Here is a 20485-nt window from a genome sequence, read left to right on the forward strand (position 1 = left end):
CTGTCCCTGTGCCAGAAAACATTCAATTCACAACTTCAATTTAAAAAGTGTTATAAGCCTTTAAAATGTAAAACAATCCATACTTACTGATAAACATCAGTGTAAAAATGTACTGCTATAATCATCTTTGTTTTAAATTTTTTTTTTTTTTTTGTGAAAATGTTGACCCTTGGAAGAAGTGTCACACATTTTTGTCAACCCCACCAGATTTCTACAAAAACATAATTTAATCAGCCATAAAAGGGGGTAGCTATACCCCAAGGACTCTTGTCTCACTTCCTGGTTTCCAAAGAGGTGGGAATGCTGCTCAAGTACTACTACCACATTTGCAAATCCTGGAATGGTGAAGGCATGTCCTGCCCTACTCTGGTGAAGGTATGACCATACCCTATGACTGGCAAGTACTTAGTGCCTTCATTGGTTGGATTGGTCAGGTTTATGCAGGAGGAGAATGTCAGGGTAAGCCAGTCAGAGGCAGAGTAAGGTGGGCCATCCCCTCACCACCCTAGGATTTGCAAATTTGTGTACAGGTAAGCTTTCATTTTTTGATAAATTCATAAAATGAAATTGCTATCAGGTGTGTCTCAAACATAGCAGGTCAATTCTGCAGCCTTTCTAAATCCAAACTAAATAAGAATTATGGTTTAAAAAATAGTATTTTCATTAGTATTCAGAGAACTCTAAGCAACTTTGAAAACTGAAATGGCTATACCTGTGACTGCAGTGAAACTAATATATAACTTTTTGTTGACTCTGTAAGATGTAGCCTCCGTCATCTCTTATCTCTGACATCCATCGTATACACTATTCAAGAAAAATTGAATCATTGGGAGGTTGGACCATTAGCAACAGTCATTACACAGTAATATCAGACCGCTGAATGCCGCGACTGACCAATCAGAATACAGCATTTAATAGAGCCGTGTAATAATAATAAGTATTCCACCCAACCCCTATATGATTAGTGACCATCTTATCCTGAACTCTCTTTTTGTCAGCTTAGCCTTCTTCCACATCAGCTTGTTTTCATTTGGTCCAGTTAAAAATATTTACCATGCAGGCTGGACAGCTAGGACCACCGTAACAATGACCTTTCCTTTAATGAATCCTGTTTAATGTTGCCACATCAGAATGATCGAATCATTCTTTGTTCACATTTTACAATGGTAAGCACAGGGGTGTCAAACTCATTTTAGTTTATGGGCCACATGAAGCCCAATTTGATCTCAGATGGGTGGATCAATAAATCCATCACTCAATAACCAGTGAATAACATCTGCTCCAATATTTTCCCCCTTTTTTTGTTAAGAATTTCCAGTACGCTTTGTAGATGTTCATCCTTTTACAAAACAGATGATCGCCCTGAGATGTCTCAAGAAAATAAGTACAATTTCAACAATGTTCAACAATTTTTCCACTTTCAGTCAGTCAACTTCTCACTGTCATTGCATGTGCATCTATCCATACATTTCTTGATAAATATGTGATATGGTCTGATACAGATTCTTTTAAACTGAAGCTGCTGATAATATTTTGCACAATGTTTAATATCTTTAAACATGGTCACAACAAGGATTTATTGTTATATCAGAGAACTGTGTTCTGGTCAGGGTGGAAAAGCCTCTCAAGCAGAATTTTATACAAAGTAGGCAAAATGTTGTTTAAATTGCTCCTGAAACATTGCAACTCTTAGTCTAGTCAACTGGTGGGCCAGATTGGACCCTTTGGCAGCCATATGTTTGACATCCCTAGGTTAGGACTACATTATAAGAATCCACTTGAAGTTGAAGTGACTACTTTTCACAAGACTTAAGGAATAATGTTTTATTGAAATTACAAAACTGGGGAACAACATCAAATCGAACCATTCTCTGCTACAAATGCCCTGGAAATGTTATTTTCAGATTTAAATATTGCTTATAAAAGTCACTGTTGCAACAACTCACCTCATCATCATAAAATGTGTCTGCAGTAACATAGGATACTTTTTAAAAACAAACTGAAAAGAATCCCACAGTTAAGGCAGAATGCTGTGGGACTGGTGGGCTCAGCAGCTGAATACAGTAGGTGTTTAAACAGGAACAATTATTACAACAGCTTATTTCCTAATGCCAGAAACAACAGTCATCCCAACAGAGAAGTAGTCCAGTCTTTCAAAAGGCAACCATGAGCTCAAACTGCTACAATGATAAATAAAATATAACTTTATTTGAACATGTATTATTGGCAGTTACCACCAGTTTAAATGCTTTATTTGCTTTAGTAGGATAGATAAAATTAAAATCAAACCATTTTCTTATTAAAATATGGAGGGAATTTAAAAGGTAGTATTTTCTCATTAGGGGTAGAAAAGGATTTTTTTTTCTCTTTGTGACAGAACAAAGTAAATGTGGTGCAAAGAGACTGTAGCTTTGGAAGAAACCCTTTGCTATTCAAGATGCTGTAGACCTAAAAGGGTTTTTACTTTGATTAATTCCTTAAAATATGTGGAGTGGAGAGAGAGAAGTGGCTTCTGTCATTAGAGGAAGTAGGGGGTGGTTGTTCGGGGAGGTATGACGCGCTCGGAGTCAGGGACGGCGCGGAACAGCTTGGGCTCTCGTCTGTTGACGTCCTTGAAGACCATGATGGATGCGATGTTTCCGCAGCGATAGCAGTAGTTAGGTGCCGACCACACGGTCACCAGCTTCTCATCAAACATGAACTTGTAGCCTTCGTGAACCAGCTGATGTGCTCGGCAGATGAGCTTCAGGTTGTTGATGTGCACAAACTAAAAGATACAAGCATTACTTTTATGCAACTGGTCTTACATGTGTTTTGATTGATTAGTTTCAAATTGCGATGCACAATGTTAGATTTTTTTGCAGATAACTGATATGACAATAAAACAGGACTCATCTGGCCGATAACCAATACTGATACATCAGTTTTTTAGTTTAATCAAGTCTTAATCACGTAGTTGATCAATAAGTCTCTCTGCAGTGGAACTGACATCATATTATATATGCATTCTCTTATCATGATGGCCCACCAGCAGATGGAGACATGAAATACAGTGCTTTTCCATGTATGTACAGTTGCAATCAAAATTATTCAACCCCCATTGCATATTAGGCCTATTGGCAAAATATACAATTTCTCTGCTGTTTGCAATAAACAAATTACACAAGAACTGTTTAAGTAGTTCAATGAAACTAATATTACAAGGGTTTTGATCCAAATTCAACACAAAATGCTACTTTTAATAACTACTGCAGTCTCAAAATTATTCAACCCCTTCATGACAAGCATCTTCAGTACTTAGTAAAGCACCCTTTTGCTGTTATGACCTGCTGCAAACGTGATGCATAGCCAGACACCAGCTTCAGACAGCGTTCCTGAGGAATCTTAGCCCATTCCTCATGGGCAATGGCCTCCAGTTCAGTAATATTCTTGGGTGTGCGTTTTGCAACCACATTCTTCAAATCCCACTAGAGATTTTCTATGGGGTTCAAGTCAGGCGACTATGACGGCCACTCTAGAAACTTCCATTTCTTCTTCTGAAACCAAGCCTTGGTGGACTTTGAGGTATGCTTTGGATCATTATCCTGTTGGAAGGTCCAATGACGCCCAAGCTTCAGCTTCCTCACAGACGACATAACGTTTTTACCTAAGATTTCCTGATATTTGACTGAATCCATTGTGCCCTCCACACGCTGCAGGTTTCCAGTGCCAGAGGCAGCAAAGCAGCCCCAGAGCATCACTGAGCCACCGCCATGCTTCACTGTAGGCAGGGTGTTCTTTTCAGCATATGCTTCATTCTTCTTCCTCCAGACATACCGCTGTTCCATAGGCCCGAAAAGTTCCAGTTTTGTTTCATCGCTCCACAGAACAGAATTCCAAAACTTCTGTGGCTTATTTATATGGTTTTGAGCATATTGGAGCCGACCCTTGTGCTTTTGGGTCAGTAGTGGTGTACGTCTTGGAGTCTGGGCATGGAGCCCTTCAGTGTTTAGTATGCGCCTTATTGTGCAAACTGAAACCTCAGTGCCTGCTGCCACCAAGTCTTGCTGCAGGTGTTTTGCAGTCACTCGAGGGTTTTTTTTGACCACTTGCCTCCTCAGGAATCTGGTGGCAGCTGCTGATAGTTTCCTCTTTCTGCCACGTCCAGGTAGTGTAGCCACTGTTCCTTTAACTTTGAACTTGCGAACTATGCTTCCAACTGTATCTCTAGGAACATTCAGAGCTTTTGCTATCTTTTTCTATCCTTTTCCTTGTTTGTGCAAGGCAATGATTTCTTCTCTGAACTTTTTGGACAATTCTTTTGACTTAGCCATATTTCTAACATGCAATCAAATGTCACTCTCAACAAACCCCTAGCCAGTTGAGGTATTTATGTGTTCTGTCTCAAGCACACCTGAACTAATGAAGCCCTCGATTAGTTGCACCAGGTGTGCTTGAAACAGGGGGTTGAATAATTTTGAGACTGCAGTAGTGATTAAAAGTAGCATTTTGCGTTGAATTTGGATAAAACCCATGGTAATATTAATTTTATTAAACTATTTCAACAGTTCTTGTCTACTTTGTTTATTGCAAACAGCTGAAAAATTGTACATTTTGCCAATAAGCCTAATATGCAATGGGGGTTGAATAATTTTGATTGCAACTGTAATATGCATTCATTGTGCTTAATACCAATGCAGATACCGATGAGATGCCTATATTACCATGCACCCCTAGTTTCAAATGTTGACAACAAAACATACCTCATTAGTAACCTTGGAGCCGAACAGCCAACCTGCACCTCGTGGACTGATAGCCCAGGTGTCCACATCCTCTGGATCTGACCACACAAGATCGCAGAAGGCTCCCTTGTGGGGAATCTCCTGGTTGCGTTCGATGGTGCGGATCTGGTCCAAAGTCTTGATGTCTGGTGAAAGACCACCATGGACACACAGGACCTGCTCATCTATCAACTGGGATTAGAGATTAAAAGATTCCATTAAAAATTAGATAGATCTGAAAACATCACAGTAAATATGACCCAAGTCATTAACTTGATCAGCTTTGATAATGTCTTTAAACTCCTGACTCGACAAATTCAAAATCAGTCACATTCCAAAGTGGAGGTTTGCAAACCTCCCTCCTGTCCTGGTAGTCATGGGTATTCGAATGGGCATTATAGCGCACACTTTCAGACACTCTCTCCTCAAAAACATTCATGATGTTGCACTTGTTTGCACGTACGAAAAAAAAGACAACAGTATTTGGGTCACTGTTTCATTAGTAGTTCCACTTGTCCTCATTCACTTACCCTCAGCCCTTGGTATTTCATAACAGCTTACATCTCACAGAGGCCACTTGGAGAGCGGGAGGAGAGTGGGTGGGGGAGCAGTGGGGGATTTAATTGGAACACACCTTCCCTTGTTAATTTTCAGGCTAACAGATCGACCGCCAGTTGCAGAATTAGGGCTATACTGCCTTTCTTTTTTTTACAAATCATCAGATACCCGCAGATTACTCTGTGAGGTGATGGTGTCTTTACCGGACAATTGCAATATATCAGCAGGCACCTAGTAATTAGCTGCATCAGTTTCTAATGTAGAAAGTTCTGTTTGTGGTCTGTATTATCATAATTATTATTATTATTATTATTATCACTTGCCCCCTCAGCCCTCTGAGAGTCAATCCCACCAAGTTCTCTTCAGGTTTTCACACAATTGGAATGAAACTTATGATGGCGGCGTGGATTACACCCAGGGCAAGTGCAGAGGGGATGTCAATGAATATTGAAATGCAGAGTGTGATGTTCTGACAGATGGAAAAATTAGTGGAGGCAACCTTAAGATAAAGCAGTGGAAAGATTTGGATGGAGGAGGTTTCAGGCGCTGTTTGGTGATCTGACAGGGACTTAAGTTGAAATTTTACGCCCTCTAACAGTTCAAAACAGTTGTTTGAATACAAAATTTACACTTCTTACTGAACTATCTACTACTGACTTAGCTGAGCTAAGAAATAAAAATTTGTTAAAAGTACCTTAACATCAGATGATAAAAAATTGGCAAACAAAAATATTCTGTTCTGACATCAGCTCAAGTGAAGGTGCACACTGTACCACAGCATATTGTTAATAACTGAAGGAGATCACTGACTGCAGCATAGCAGAGACTCTCTCTGTAAATAACTTTTCAGATTACCTACCACTGAATGATTATGGGAAGAGCCATATTATTGGATGGCTAACCACCAGGCATTGTGTAATCACTTTATTCTAATGGACACTTTGACCTGTATTAGTTTTGGTGCTTATGTTGCTACCATAATTAACTGTGTTTTGTCTATGGGGCTCTTTTTTCGTGCTCCATACAACAGAGACCTATAATACTGCGACCATTTGAGAAGAATATTTGCAAGATAACAAGAGAGTACATCTAACTCAGATTTACACAGTTCCTGTCACTTCTTTGACGTCATTTGTTCCCCATTTAAGAGCTGCAAGATTTGTCTTTAGGATGGAGTTAAAGGACCATCCCAGTGGTTTTGCATGTTTAAACCAAATAACTACTTTGTGCTTACATCTTCCATTAGTGTGAGTCATTCTCTTTATAGCTTTTCTAATACTTATCTGAATTTTGTGTTTGATCAGTTAGCAGGACATTGTCCTGCCCAGAAGCAGTTCTAATTGGACAGAGGTTGTCGTTCTACTTGATCCAATGATGTAGCGCAGTGCTACTCAACTTACAGCTGGGGATGGCCAGCCGACCCTTTCCTACATCACAATTAAAACAAAATGATTCACACTAGAAATGTTTTTTTGTTCTTTGAATGTGAGTAAGAGTCAGAGTGCATACAGAAACCATAAAAACAGAGCTTTTAGAAAAAAAAAGTGCCAGGGTAGGATCCCCTGACAAAGGTTACAACTAAAATGCTCTTACAGCTATTAAATGCTTTAAAATATCTAATTTTTCTTTCAATAAAGACTGTCTCCAGAAACTACAATATGTCCAGAACTCTGCTGCTCGTCTTGTCACCCACTCCCACACCTGTGACCAAATCACCCCTATCCTTCATAACCTCCACTAGCTCCCCATCTCCCAGCATATTCACTTCAAACTTCTTATCATCACCTATAAAGCCCTTCCCAATCTGGCTCCCCTCTCCCTGTCCGAGCTCCCGCACTCAAGTCATCAGAGACTCTCCCTCACTCTCAACCTTCAAGCAATACCACAAAACACACCTCTTCAAAACTGCTAACAAACTATAGAAAACTGTTCTTTTTCTCACTCTCTGCATTGTTTCCCTTCTTGTGGATTATTCCATCTTTGTATTACTACTACTACTACTACTACTACTACTACTACTACTACTACTACTATTATTATTATTATTATTGTTATTGTTATTATTATTATTATTATTATTGTTGTTGTTTTGTTGTTCTTTGTAATGTGCCTTTGAGTATTAAGAAAAGGGCTGTATCAATCCAATATATTATTATAATATTATTATTAAAAACTCCTTTAGAGTGACAACACAAATGCATGACTGAGGAAATGGTTATTGGTAATGTAAGGTGTGAGCACACAGGATTAACTGGGCTGAAAACCACTGGTGGTGTCCTTAAAGGTCTTTAAGGGTGCTTTCACACCTGCCCTGTTTGGTTCGGTTCAATTGAACTCAAATTTGTTTGCCTTCTTAGCGTGGTTCATTTGGGCAGGTGTGAACACAGCAATCGCACTCAGGTGCACACCAAAACAAGCCAAATTTGGTGCAGTTCATTTGTGGTGAGAACATTTTTTAGATTAAACAAGCATGAGCATGTTACAGTCCTGGAGGATTATTAATGTGCGCCTCCTCTTGTACTGCCTTTATATGCCCATTCAGCACATCCAATGCCTCAAAACATTGTTTTCTAGTTGGAGCTGCAACTCGTTTTCAAACTGTATGGTTTGTCTAAAATGTACAATGCAAGCAATTTAGTACAGGATGGCCAGTGCTTAAATCAACCCCCATAGTAGTCCCTCCATTGTGACATTAGGAAGTGTTGCATTCATCTTGCAAGAGTGCTCTTCTTCAACGTTTTGTTTACTTCCTGGATTTTTCCCACATGGAAATTCTGACCAATCAAGAGCAGTTTTCTCACACAAGGCATTTGATCTGGGCCGCTTGTTAATGCTACCGTGAGAACACAAACCAACTTTAGGCAATTATGCAACTTTGTGACAAAATTAGTCCCTGATTTGGACCAAAACAAGCAAAATCTGGGTCTGAAAGCACCCTAAATTGTATCTTCGGTAGAGATTAAATCCATGTGTGCACATACTACCAACTAACAAACATTCAAATGTTATGTTACACTTCAAAAAAGCATAACAGGAAAATGTTACCATGTAACCAATGTGAGAGAATCATTAATGAACTTACAGCTGCCACTGTCAGCATGTCAAACACTTTTGTGCAATACCGCCAGGCATTGGCATTTCCATATTTTGTTTGGCACTCATCTGAAAAAAAAAGCAGAACATACATGGCAACATGGTTTGATGAGCTTGAAACATAATGTTTGCATATATAAACAGTACCAGTGATGCATGTATACCTACCATAAAAGCCATACACTTGTGTTATTTGTCTGCTTTCATGGTTTCCACGTAGAAGTGTGATACGGTCCGGCCACTTTGCTTTTAAAGCTAGCAGATGTGTAAATGTCTCCAAGCTATAATATCCTCTGTCTACAAAGTCTCCCTGGAGGAAGGAAAAGAAGACGCCATAGGTGACCAAAAAGAGTCTCCATTTATTCATCCAAAACAAAACAACTCAGTGTCTCTAAAAGACAGCACATCTTCATATTTGAACAGCCTGAGTGCAGAATAACTACAGTTACTTTCAATCAGTTTGCTGTTTGCCAATAAGCCCCTACTTAGTAAAGCAACATTTAAACCATTCAAAGCTTTTTCCAGCCTGTGTACATCCCTTACCTGATTTATCAGCTGGAGTTCAAGGCATAAGGAAAACTTCTGTGTGAAACAGTGCTATTAGAAATTTGTGGGTACGCAAAAGTATGCACCAAAGTTGGCTGTGGTGGGGTCATGTTGTAAATGTAATTTTAAATGGATAAAATTGGTTGTTGCCCATCAGTCTACACTCAGTAATCCATAAAACATCCTTTTAGAAATTCTGTAAAATCAAAATCTGAAATCTCTAACTTACTTAAGTATTTAGCTCCTTAATTCAGTGGGATGGGAAGCATCCGTGAACTGTCATCTTCAGGTCTCTCCACGGATGTTCTGTGGTGTTTAAGTCTGTGCTACTCAAAGACAGTCAGAGACTTGTCCTGAACTACTTTGGTGTTGTCTTGGTTGTATGCTTCAGGTCATTGTTGTGTTGAAAGGTGAACCACCGCCCTAGTCTGAGGTCACATGTGCTGTAGAGCAGGGTTTCTTCAAGGACCGCTGTATTTGCCTGCATTCATCCTGTCCTCAACTCTGACCAGTCTCCCTGTCCCTATCGGTGAGAGGATTACACTGCCATCATCATGCTTCACTGTGGGAATGGTATTAGCCAGGTGATGAGCAGTATCTGATGTTTGCCAGTTCTGCCCACAGAGTTTAATTTTCATCACATCAGACCAGAGAATCTTTTCCTTCATGCTCTCATGATCCTTTAAATGCAGTTTGGCAAATTCCAAGCAGGCTTTTATACGCCTTTTACTAAAGAATGGCTTCCGTCAAGCCACTCTACCATAAAGGCCTGATTGTTGGTCTGCTAAGATGGTCATCCTTCCAGCAGGTTCTCCTATTTCTGCAGAGGACCTCCAAAACTCTCAGAGTGACCGCTGGGTTCTTGACCAAGTTTCCTCTTGCTGGGGTACTAAAAAAAAAGTCTAGAAAAGTCCTGATGGATTTAAACTATGTCCAATTTACAATTATTGAGCTCAATGTGCTCCTGGAACACTCAAAGCTTTAGACATAGTTTTATACCATTGCCCTGATCCATGCCTCGCCACAATTTTATCGCAGAGGTGAGTTTTATGGTTTTGAAAACCAATGTTTAGGGTGGTTTTAGGACAGGTTGACACATGGCCATAGGCAGCATTGTTAAGCCAGGCAGGGGAAAGCCAAATTCTCCGAAAATGAGCAGTAGTCACTATTTTGGTCTTAACCACTCTATTTCATCAAACAACCCAGGAATGGGGCTCAAAGTGCAAAATACCGGACTTCTCCTTTAATCAACTATCTGCTTAAAGGAGATTTCAGTTTTTGAGTTTTAATACAGAAATATTGTCATTATGGGTTATTGAGTGTAGATCAATGGGCAAAATGGCAATTTTTATCAAATTAGAATTACATCTTCAACACAATTAAGTGTGAAAAAGAGAAAGAGTCCAAATACTTTCAGAAGCCACTGTGTGTTGTGAAGTGATTGAATCAGCAATTTGCTATTAAAAAAAGAAAGGCTGTTTGGAGGAAAATTTATTTGCATTAAACAAATGAATGGTTCTTGATAAAAAAGAAAAAACACTGCACACTTTGTCTTACAACCACAGATAGTTCAGTATTTTTAGCCATCGACATGGCCCTAGGCATGGCAAGGCTGGTCTGATGTGGAGCCTGTCTGTCTGTTGGTCCACCACTTTGGTGCAGACTAGAATATCTCAATAGCGACTGGATAGATTCCCATGATATTTTGTACAGATATCCATGGTCCCTACAAACTGAATCCTAATGGTTTGGTGACCCCCTGACTTTCCCTTCTGCACCACCTTGAGGTTAACATTTGTGATTTGGAATGAAAGACCTGAACAACTTATAGATGGATTGCCATTAAGTTTGGTTAAACATTCATGTTCCCCTCTGGATGAACTGAAATAATTTTGTTTATCAACACTTTAATTTACCAGCACTTTGATTTATGATCTGTAAAACTAATGACATTCAGTCTCCACAGTAGTTTGAATTTACAGCATCCTGTAAATGCTAATGTTAACATAATAACAAACTAAACTAACACGTAATATATAGTTCTGTGTTAAATCGACGCGTAGGTTACGGCGTAGGCTCCACGTCAATTTGGAGCCTATGCTGTAACCTACGCCGTAGTCTGACATGCACCTCTCCAGAATTGTAACTATGCACCGCGGTGACGCAGACCTCCAGTCTGTCGCTGTATACTGACACCGTTTCCCTCAGTGGAAACGGAGCTTGTTTTTACTTTTATTTCACAGATAAGAAACAATAAATTGTGAAGACAGTAAGGCCTTCATTAAAATAGCATTTAAAGTCTTGTGTGTGATTTATCCTTCAGGGATTTATACTTAGGGATTTATCCTGGCTTCATATGAGAAGAGGAAACCTCTGCGCGTCACTAGGCAAATTTATACAATGTAAAATGCCATAGGCTTGTGCTAATAACGTTATCCTGTTATATTTGTTTAAAAAATCGTGTTTTGTACGGGACAGTTGTTTTGTCAGTGAACTTTCTGAGTTGTAATGGAGCTAAACTGTTTGCCGTTACCTTTGTTAAATGTTGCTGTTGTCCCTGGTTTTATATGAGAAGAGGAAAAGATAGCTAGTTGCTAGGCTAATTTATACAATGTAAAATGCCATAGGCTTGTGCTATTAACATAAGCATGTTGTATTTGTGGGGAAAACGTGTCCGGATTAACACAAATGTTTGTCTGTGAGTTGTAGTGAAGCCAATTTGTGTACTTGTGTTTGAAATTGTCTCTATTAAGCCATATTAATTGTGTTTTGGATGTGTTTTGAATCAATTAAACTTTACAGCACTTCACAGAAACCTCCACCGCCAACTAGTGTTTTGGAGGTGTAACTGCAGAGTGACACCGACACACCACCGCAGAAGTAAAAATGCTCACAACGGCATAGGCTACGTGCGTAAGGGTCTACGTACAACCATAGATCCCCTATAAGATGGTGAACATGGTAAACATTAGCATTTGTTTTCCCTATTATCAGGTTTTTGGGGAATTTTCACTTATCAGGGTCGAGGTTCTAAGGACAGAGAGTGTCATCTGTTGCACAGATTGTAGCATCCCTTGAGGCAAATTTGTGATTTGTGGTATTGGGCTATATAAATAAACTAAGTAAAAAGTAAGGAAATTTGTGTTAGGTAGATTATTTCTTTGTTGTAACAATGCTTCTTAGCATTAATCTTATATTACTGGAAAGCCTGTTTATTTCCCTTTTAAATGGTGCCACATTTGTAAGCAACATGCATTTGTGGAATGAGCAGCAGAGCTGAGTATGTGGGTTGCGCCCATGAAAAATTTGTCAAATCTCTCTGCCAATGCCTAACAGCTTTTTTTGCTGTTGACTCTTGTTTGGTGTTGTTTGGTGGATTGGATAAATGAAGTCTGAAGAAACAAGACATACTGGCAATTTAACAATTTATTCATTTAACGAACAGGAGCCTCAGTAGCGTGTGGAAGAACCATACATAGCCACAACAGCCTGGCACCTCCTCCTCATGCTGGTCACCAGCCTGGTCACACACTGCTATAGGATGGCATCCCATTCTTCAGCCAGCATTTGTCGCAGGTCAGCCAACGTGGTTGTGTTGGTCACTCTGGCATGAACAACACGCCCAAGCTGATCCCACAAGTGTTCAGTGGGGTTGAGGTCAGGACTGCTGGCAGGCCATTCCATCCTCTCCACTCCCAAATTCTGGAGGTAGTCTCTGATAAATCGCGCTCTGTGGGGGCGAGCATTGTCATCTTGGAGGAAAGAGTTCGGTCTCAGACTGTGGAGATATGGGATTGCCACTGGTTACAGAATATCATCTCGATATCTCTCTGCAGTGAGATTGCCTCCAATGACTACAAGCCTCGTTTTTCCAGTGAAGGGGATGCCGCCCCACACCATGACACTGCCTCCACCAAAATATGTTACTCTATTGGTGCAGCAATCAGCAAAGCGTTCTCCGCTTCTTCTCCACACTTTGACCCTATGATCCAACTGCCATAGGCAGAATCTGGACTCATCGCTGAACATAACGTTCCTCCACATGTTCAGGTTCCAGTGCATGTGTTGCCGACATCAGCACAAATGGGCCTGATGGTGAAGGGCAGTCATGGCAGGCCTCCTGGCAGACCTATGAGACCGGAGATTGGCTGTATGCAGTCTGTTCCGGATTGTCTGGGCAGAGAGCCGTCGGCCATATTGTCCTGCAAACCTTGACTGCAAATCTGTAAAGAAGTGCTGACAGGATGAGGAAACGGTCTTCTTGGGACACCCACTTCGTGGCCTGTCTCTGACATCCCTTGTTATATGGAACTTGGCCGTCAGTTTGCAGATGGTACTAGGGCTCACTCCAAATAATGCTGCAACTTGGTTTTGCGGAACACCAGCTTGAAGTTGCCCTATCACATGGGCCCTATCCAGATCAGTCAAACGTGGCATGCCGATTCTTGGAGCAGACACCAACTGATGCTTGTAGCAGGGCCCATGCTCACAGGTGCTGACAAAAGCTCAAAACAAAAGGCAATAGCAACAGCAAAAAAAGCTATTTGGCATTGGCAGAGAAGATTTGACAAATTTTCCATGGGCGCAACCCACATACTCAGCTCTGCTGCTTATGGCACCATTTAAAGGGGAAATAAACCGGTTTTCCAACGGTATAAGATTTATTGCCAAGAAGCATTGTTACAACAAAGAAATAATCTACCAAACACAAATTTTCTTACTTTTTGTGCTTAATTTATATTGACCTGACCATCATGCAGGTGATTCTGTGATTGCAATATAATTTATGTGTAGTGTTCATGATATATATCCATTTATTACCTGACATGGCACTTTTCAAAAGGCAAGACATGATTCACTACATTTTTGACTCGCTACATTTTGGTAAATTGTAAATGGACTGCACTTGTATTGCGCCTTTCTAGTCTTATGACCACTCAAAGCGCTTTTACACTTGAACACTACTGAGTCACATTCACCCATTCACACACACATTCACACACTGGTGGCTGAGGCTATCATACAAGGTGCCACCTGCCACTCAGTAACCATTCACACGCTCACACAGACCGATGGAATAGCCATCGGGAGCAATTTGGGATTCAGTATCTTGCCCAAGGATGCTTTGACATGCAGACTGGAGGAGCTGAGGATCGAACCGCCGATCATCTGATTGGTGGGTGAGCTACAACATGCCTTTTTAAATCTACATGGAGGTTGATTGGCTCATTAAAAATAAACTTCTGCATTATAGTGTTATATTTAGTTCTGATGCAAATTAAGCCTAGTTCACATTACGATTTTCACCCTGATTTTGCGTCGCGGAAACTATTGTAATCTTTTGAGTGTTCATACCTAGCGACGTGTGTTTCTGTAAGCGGGAGTCTCGCCAACTGCGTTATGACCTGTGTGTGCACACCACAAGATTTCTCTACTGAGCCCTCACCGGCAGAGCCCCAGGTAATGCGGTGACGTCACCAAACTTGGAGACGACACAATGTAAAGGCATGGATATTCTTCATTATCCTGGGTCCAAATACAACGCACTCCCCATGATCCTGTGGACGCTGCCATTGTTGTTGTTGCTTGCCGGTCGGCTTGTCAGTGTTGCCAGATCGTGGGAGAGAAACAAGCAACCAGGGCTGTGGAAACAAGCCCAAAAGAAGCAACTGCAGTCCGGCATTCTATCATGTGTTTAAATAACCTATTAGACGGATATACAGTACAGACCAAAAGTTTGGACACACCTTCTCATTCAATGCGTTTTCTTTATTTTCATGACTATTTACATTGTAGATTCTCACTGAAGGCATCAAAACTATGAATGAACACATGTGGAGTTATGTACTTAACAAAAAAAGGTGAAATAACTGAAAACATGTTTTATATTCTAGTTTCTTCAAAATAGCCACCCTTTGCTCTGATTACTGCTTTGCACACTCTTGGCATTCTCTCCATGAGCTTCAAGAGGTAGTCACCTGAAATGGTTTTCCAACAGTCTTGAAGGAGTTCCCAGAGGTGTTTAGCACTTGTTGGCCCCTTTGCCTTCACTCTGCGGTCCAGCTCACCCCAAACATTCTCGATTGGGTTCAGGTCCGGTGACTGTGGAGGCCAGGTCATCTGCCGCAGCACCCCACCACTCTCCTTCTTGGTCAAATAGCCCTTACACAGCCTGGAGGTGTGTTTGGGGTCATTGTCCTGTTGAAAAATAAATGATGGTCCAACTAAACGCAAACCGGATGGGATGGCATGTCGCTGCAGGATGCTGTGGTAGCCATGCTGGTTCAGTGTGCCTTCAATTTTGAATAAATCCCCAACAGTGTCACCAGCAAAACACCCCCACACCATCACACCTCCTCCTCCATGCTTCACAGTGGGAACCAGGCATGTGGAATCCATGCGTTCACCTTTTCTGCGTCTCACAAAGACACGGCGCTTGGAACCAAAGATCTCAAATTTGGACTCATCAGACCAAAGCACAGATTTCCACTGGTCTAATGTCCATTCCTTGTGTTTCTTGGCCCAAACAAATCTCTTCTGCTTGTTGCCTCTCCTTAGCAGTGGTTTCCTAGCAGCTATTTGACCATGAAGGCCTGATTCGCGCAGTCTCCTCTTAACAGTTGTTCTAGAGATGGGTCTGCTGCTAGAACTCTGTGTGGCATTCATCTGGTCTCTGATCTGAGCTGCTGTTAACTTGCCATTTCTGAGGCTGGTGACTCGGATGAACTTATCCTCAGAAGCAGAGGTGACTCTTGGTCTTCCTTTCCTGGGTCGGTCCTCATGTGTGCCAGTTTCGTTGTAGCGCTTGATGGTTTTTGCGACTCCACTTGGGGACACATTTAAAGTTTTTGCAATTTTCCGGATTGACTGACCTTCATTTCTTAAAGTAATGATGGCCACTCGTTTTTCTTTAGTTAGCTGATTGGTTCTTGCCATAATATGAATTTTAACAGATGTCCAATAGGGCTGTCGGCTGTGTATTAACCTGACTTCTGCACAACACAACTGATGGTCCCAACCCCATTGATAAAGCAAGAAATTCCACTAATTAACCCTGATAAGGCACACCTGTGAAGCGGAAACCATTTCAGGTGACTACCTTTTGAAGCTCATGGAGAGAATGCCAAGAGTGTGCAAAGCAGTAATCAGAGCAAAGGGTGGCTATTTTGAAGAAACTAGAATATAAAACATGTTTTCAGTTATTTCACCTTTTTTTGTTAAGTACATAATTCCACATGTGTTCATTCATAGTTTTGATGGGATGTATCCCGCCTCTCATTGGCTGATGCTCTTTGTCAGTCGTGTCAGCCTTCTCCAGTTTTGTAGCATGCCAGATATCCAGTCCCAGTCGCAGACGAGGGGGCGACTTGCTTGTAGGCTTGTTCACACATGAGGACTCATCGTGGCAGACTATCTGCCGACTCAAGGTGGCTCTCAAGATCCTCTGCGACGTCAAAATCGCGGTGAAAATCGTGTAATGTGAACTAGGCTTTAGGTAAATAAAGAAAGCTTACTCACTTACCATGAAAATGTAATTTGTGTCTGGAACTTGGCCTCCAGTTCTGAAGAGCTCACAAAGATCATAAAACTAGACAAGAACATAAAAGAAAAAAAAAATATTTTTGATGAATACAAAAAACTGACCATGATTGTTTAAAGGTGCCACAGTATCAGTTATACAATAAAAAAGAACAATCTCATTTTGCATTTAAATGAACAGTTATCCATGTGGACACATATTGTATAGCACAAAAAGTTCACAAACTATTTGCTAAGGCTGGCAAAGAGTATGACTGGGGCAACTTATCGATAACAATGCTGTTAAATTCATAGATATTAGAACTTATCTTTTTTCCTGCTAATACATTCAGATTGTTCATGCCACCTATGACATTCATATGTGTACTATTTTCAATTTAAGCAACAGTACTAGAAAATCTCTATCAGTAAATTCAATATTCAGGCTGGATTTTCAGTCATTTTGAAGGACAAACTAAAATTTAGTAAAAGCTGAGGTAAAGTTATCATTCCTGGAGGGGTTAAACAAGAAAAAGGAAGTCAGTTAGGCCTACCTGACCATGAATATCTCCACAAACAGTCACTGGAGTAGAGACTGGCTGAACATTTGATTCTTCAAGCAGTAAATCACAAACATAATCACATAATCTCTGAAAAAGTAAGACATAACAGTGGTTAATGGTCACAGTCATGATGTTACAAAACAGCTTCATGACAGCAGGACACTGCAAGTTTACTGGTCAACTATTTTAATCCATGATAAGAAATGAGAGGAGTGAAAACCAAATCAGATCCAGTCTAGCTTTTTCAATCTTAAAGCTTGGACAATCCAGGTGACATGGAAATTGTGTTTCTGTTGAATAAAAGAACAGGTTCAAGGAAAGCTGATCAAGTATTGGCTCAAAAAAAACCTGTCTACCTGAGGTTAAACTACGTAAAGTTAGTTACGTAAAATTCCCTGCACAGTTCTTTACTGGGCTAAATTACAATAAGACCAGCGTTACAGTGGGTTATGGGCTTAACAGGTGAAACAGGACAAAAACAAGGAAGCATGCTGAGAATACCTTATGTAGATTGCAATCTAGTTTACAAGAGGCTAAGTGCTTTACTTCCTAGTAAAGAATAATGTAACATTACAATGCTTGTAAAATGATGCTGCAATTAGTATTGTAGTATTGTGCCTTTTATTACAGATAAAAGACACAGGGAAGTATTACAAAAAAATCAATGTATCATTGTCGACTACTAGATAAGATGTTAACAGACATGATCAGGTTGGAGAGAGGGATGAGTAACATGATCAAATTTAGCTCTAAAGCCCTTTAGTAGCAGTGTGTGTGTGTGTGTGTGTGTGTGTGTGTGTGTGTGTATGTGTGTGCGTTTAGACAAAATCTAATTCAAATTGACATAAAACACACAAAGACACACAGAAAACAAAGCCAAGTGGTACAGGAAGAGGGGAAACATAACCAAGGTTAACAAGACTTCAATATAGGGTTGAGCAATATGAAGATATTATATCGTTATTGAGATATGAGACTATATATCAACTTTGGATCAACTTTGGATATTGTTGTATCATGTTATGGCATAACATGATATAACAATTAAAGGCTGCATTACTGTAAAGCAATGTAAATTTATCAACCCACCAGACTTTTTTATTTGGTTTAGCGCTTGCCTTAGCCCATTTAGTCGTTATATCCACATTAATGATGATTATTACTCAAAAATGTCATTGTGTTAATATTTTCTGAAAAAAACAAACACAAACAAACAAACAATAGTTATTCCTACAACTCTGTCGCATCAGAGAGGGTATTTGGTCAGTATTGTTATGTTTGATTTAGTCTCCCAGTCCCAGCATTAATGAACTGCTTTTGAGGACATTTAAAAATACTGAGATATTTATTGTGTATCGAGATATAGCCAAAAATATTGATAGAATTTTCAGGACTTATCACCCAGCCCTACTTCAATCAACTAAATCACAGCACCAACTTCAGTCAAAGGTGCTCCAACATTAAGCCTTTTGAGGTCACAAAGGCTGCATATAATAGCACAGTCCTCATAGCTGTAGAGGTCTCTTAAGATTTAATGGTATCCATATAGTGACTGTGTTATACAGGAAAGAATGGTTTAGAACCACTACAAAACATTTCCTACGTTTTCCACTTTAAGATACACACCCCTAAAACAAAAAAAAACCCGGGAATGACATGTTTCGATGAACATTAGAAAGCCTGACCAAAATTTCTTTGTATGAGGACAAATTCAAGATTAATGTTTACGTTTCGTCTGATTTTTTTTTTTTTTAACAAAATGTTTATATCTCTTAAGCAGAAATTTTACTGAGTAGAGCCTGTGAATTAATTTCAAATTAAAATTTCTCACTTTATTAGTAAGAAAAGACTTGAGAGGCAAGGACCACATACTAAACCCAAGGCACGTTCTCTATTATAACATTCCAAAATGGTATAAATGTGAGGAATTCTGACAATTCCTTTTTAGAGCACCTGGTTGCTGATGTAGACTGCTGATGAAACTTGATGACGATAGGCTACCGTTTGGTTTAAACTGCCGTGGCTCCCATGTTTCGCACCAATCTTAACGTTTAGCTAGTAACTAAGCTAACATTAAGCATCAACGTTACATCTTCCTCTTTGATACGCCTGTCCTTATTTTCATCGCCGTCTGATAACGCGATGATCGCTATGATCGGTAACGCTGATAAAATGTACATTAAATAACAACAAGCCCTCCACCTCTGACTAACAGCTAACAGTTCAATTATTAGCCTCGCTTGCTGAACAAACATCGTCTGATCACGCCGTTTGCTTCCATTGATATTAACAAACGATAGTCAATGTTAATATGATCTACTTAAACTCACCTTTAGATCATTTTCCGGTAGATACTTGCAGTGTCTTGCTATTTCTACGTACTTATCAAGGTCTAAAGGCGCCATTACCAAAACGCTTAAAACCAGAAGAGTGCTAATGTAGTTAGCCGGCTAACAACTTCCTTTTCTTCTTCCTCTTCACCGCTCCTTCATTTTCAACTTTTGTCACCGGTATCAAGTCCACTTAAACTATGCTGATCACATCCTGTGTAGACCGCCAAAATAAAAATCTTTACCAACGTGACAGTCTTGCAGTAATAAATAACACCGAAACTAAATGTATTATGGTAAATAAGCAATTTTTATTTTTACAGAACTTTTTCCATTTTGAAATTTAAAGAAAAGGCTAATAGCTGTTTTTAAACCTTTATTTTGAAAGTAGCATTAAAGTGGCATTATTTGAGTCAACTTGATGCTTTCCTCTGTGGCGTTCAATGTGCAGAGCAAATGCAACAGCGACCCCTGTTGATACGATGACAATGTCTCACAAAAGAAGCCTCTGAAACTGGGTATTTGTCTCTATATTCAATTTGTTGATTAGGCTGTTGTTTTTTCTACATAGTTACGTCATTTTGTATGGCGTACACAGGCTTCTGCATTTTATTGCACATAAATGAGGCATTTCACAAGCAGTTGTGACAGCAGAGGGCAAACTCGGGGCAGAGAGCACAGGACAGGACGCTATTGCCACCAAGTGGTCGTGAAGAAAAGTATCTTTCACTGACAGCAAAACAAAACAAAACAAGACAAAATGTAGACGTGTGGATTGTTTAGCCCTTTGGACACACCAAAGTGATCTAAGGAACACCACCTCCCAATGCCTCAGCTGTTCCAAATATTCTTTCCCATTATTATAGATGGACTATTGAATAGGTCTACTGGGCACAGGTCCAGGGGCCCAAAGTGTCAGGGGTCCCCTTGGCTTTCACTTGCGAAATGTCACACAAATTAACATGAACCAACCAGGAAGTGAATCAAAATGACCACAAAGAAATATAAAATGACTTCAAAGAATCAAAAAGTGGCACAAAACGACTACAAACAGCTGCAAAGAGAAACAAAGAGACTCGCAACTAATACAAATAGGTGCAAAACAACCACAAGAAAA

The 20485-nt window shown here is 40.0% G+C and overlaps 1 protein-coding gene across 1 annotated transcript; it reads right to left on the minus strand.

Moving 5' to 3' along the window:
* Positions 1 to 1809: 1809 nt before the first annotated feature.
* ppp6c (protein phosphatase 6, catalytic subunit) lies at positions 1810 to 19537 on the minus strand. The gene is made up of 7 exons (XM_033647192.2): positions 19369 to 19537; positions 17030 to 17125; positions 16480 to 16545; positions 8580 to 8721; positions 8401 to 8480; positions 4743 to 4952; positions 1810 to 2767 (listed from the first exon to the last, which is right to left on the minus strand). The coding sequence occupies exons 1-7, from the start codon at positions 19441 to 19443 to the stop codon at positions 2519 to 2521; spliced, it is 918 nt and encodes a 305-aa protein (XP_033503083.1). The 5' UTR covers positions 19444 to 19537; the 3' UTR covers positions 1810 to 2518.
* Positions 19538 to 20485: the final 948 nt, after the last annotated feature.

Source organism: Epinephelus lanceolatus, chromosome 19, assembly GCF_041903045.1.
Source record: "Epinephelus lanceolatus isolate andai-2023 chromosome 19, ASM4190304v1, whole genome shotgun sequence".
In the NCBI taxonomy this organism is placed as follows: domain Eukaryota; kingdom Metazoa; phylum Chordata; class Actinopteri; order Perciformes; family Serranidae; genus Epinephelus; species Epinephelus lanceolatus.

What these genes read in the sequence shown, in the direction of transcription:
- ppp6c (XM_033647192.2), bottom strand. Translation starts at nt 19,443, where the DNA reads ATGGCGCCTTTAGACCTTGATAAGTACGTAGAAATAGCAAGACACTGC. An exon ending in TACCGGAAAATGATCTAAAG is followed by an intron (nt 17,126 to 19,368) that starts GTGAGTTTAAGT and finishes TTACTTTTTCAG; the next exon opens with AGATTATGTGATTATGTTTG. An exon ending in ACATGCTGACAGTGGCAGCT is followed by an intron (nt 4,953 to 8,400) that starts GTAAGTTCATTA and finishes CTCTAATCCCAG; the next exon opens with TTGATAGATGAGCAGGTCCT.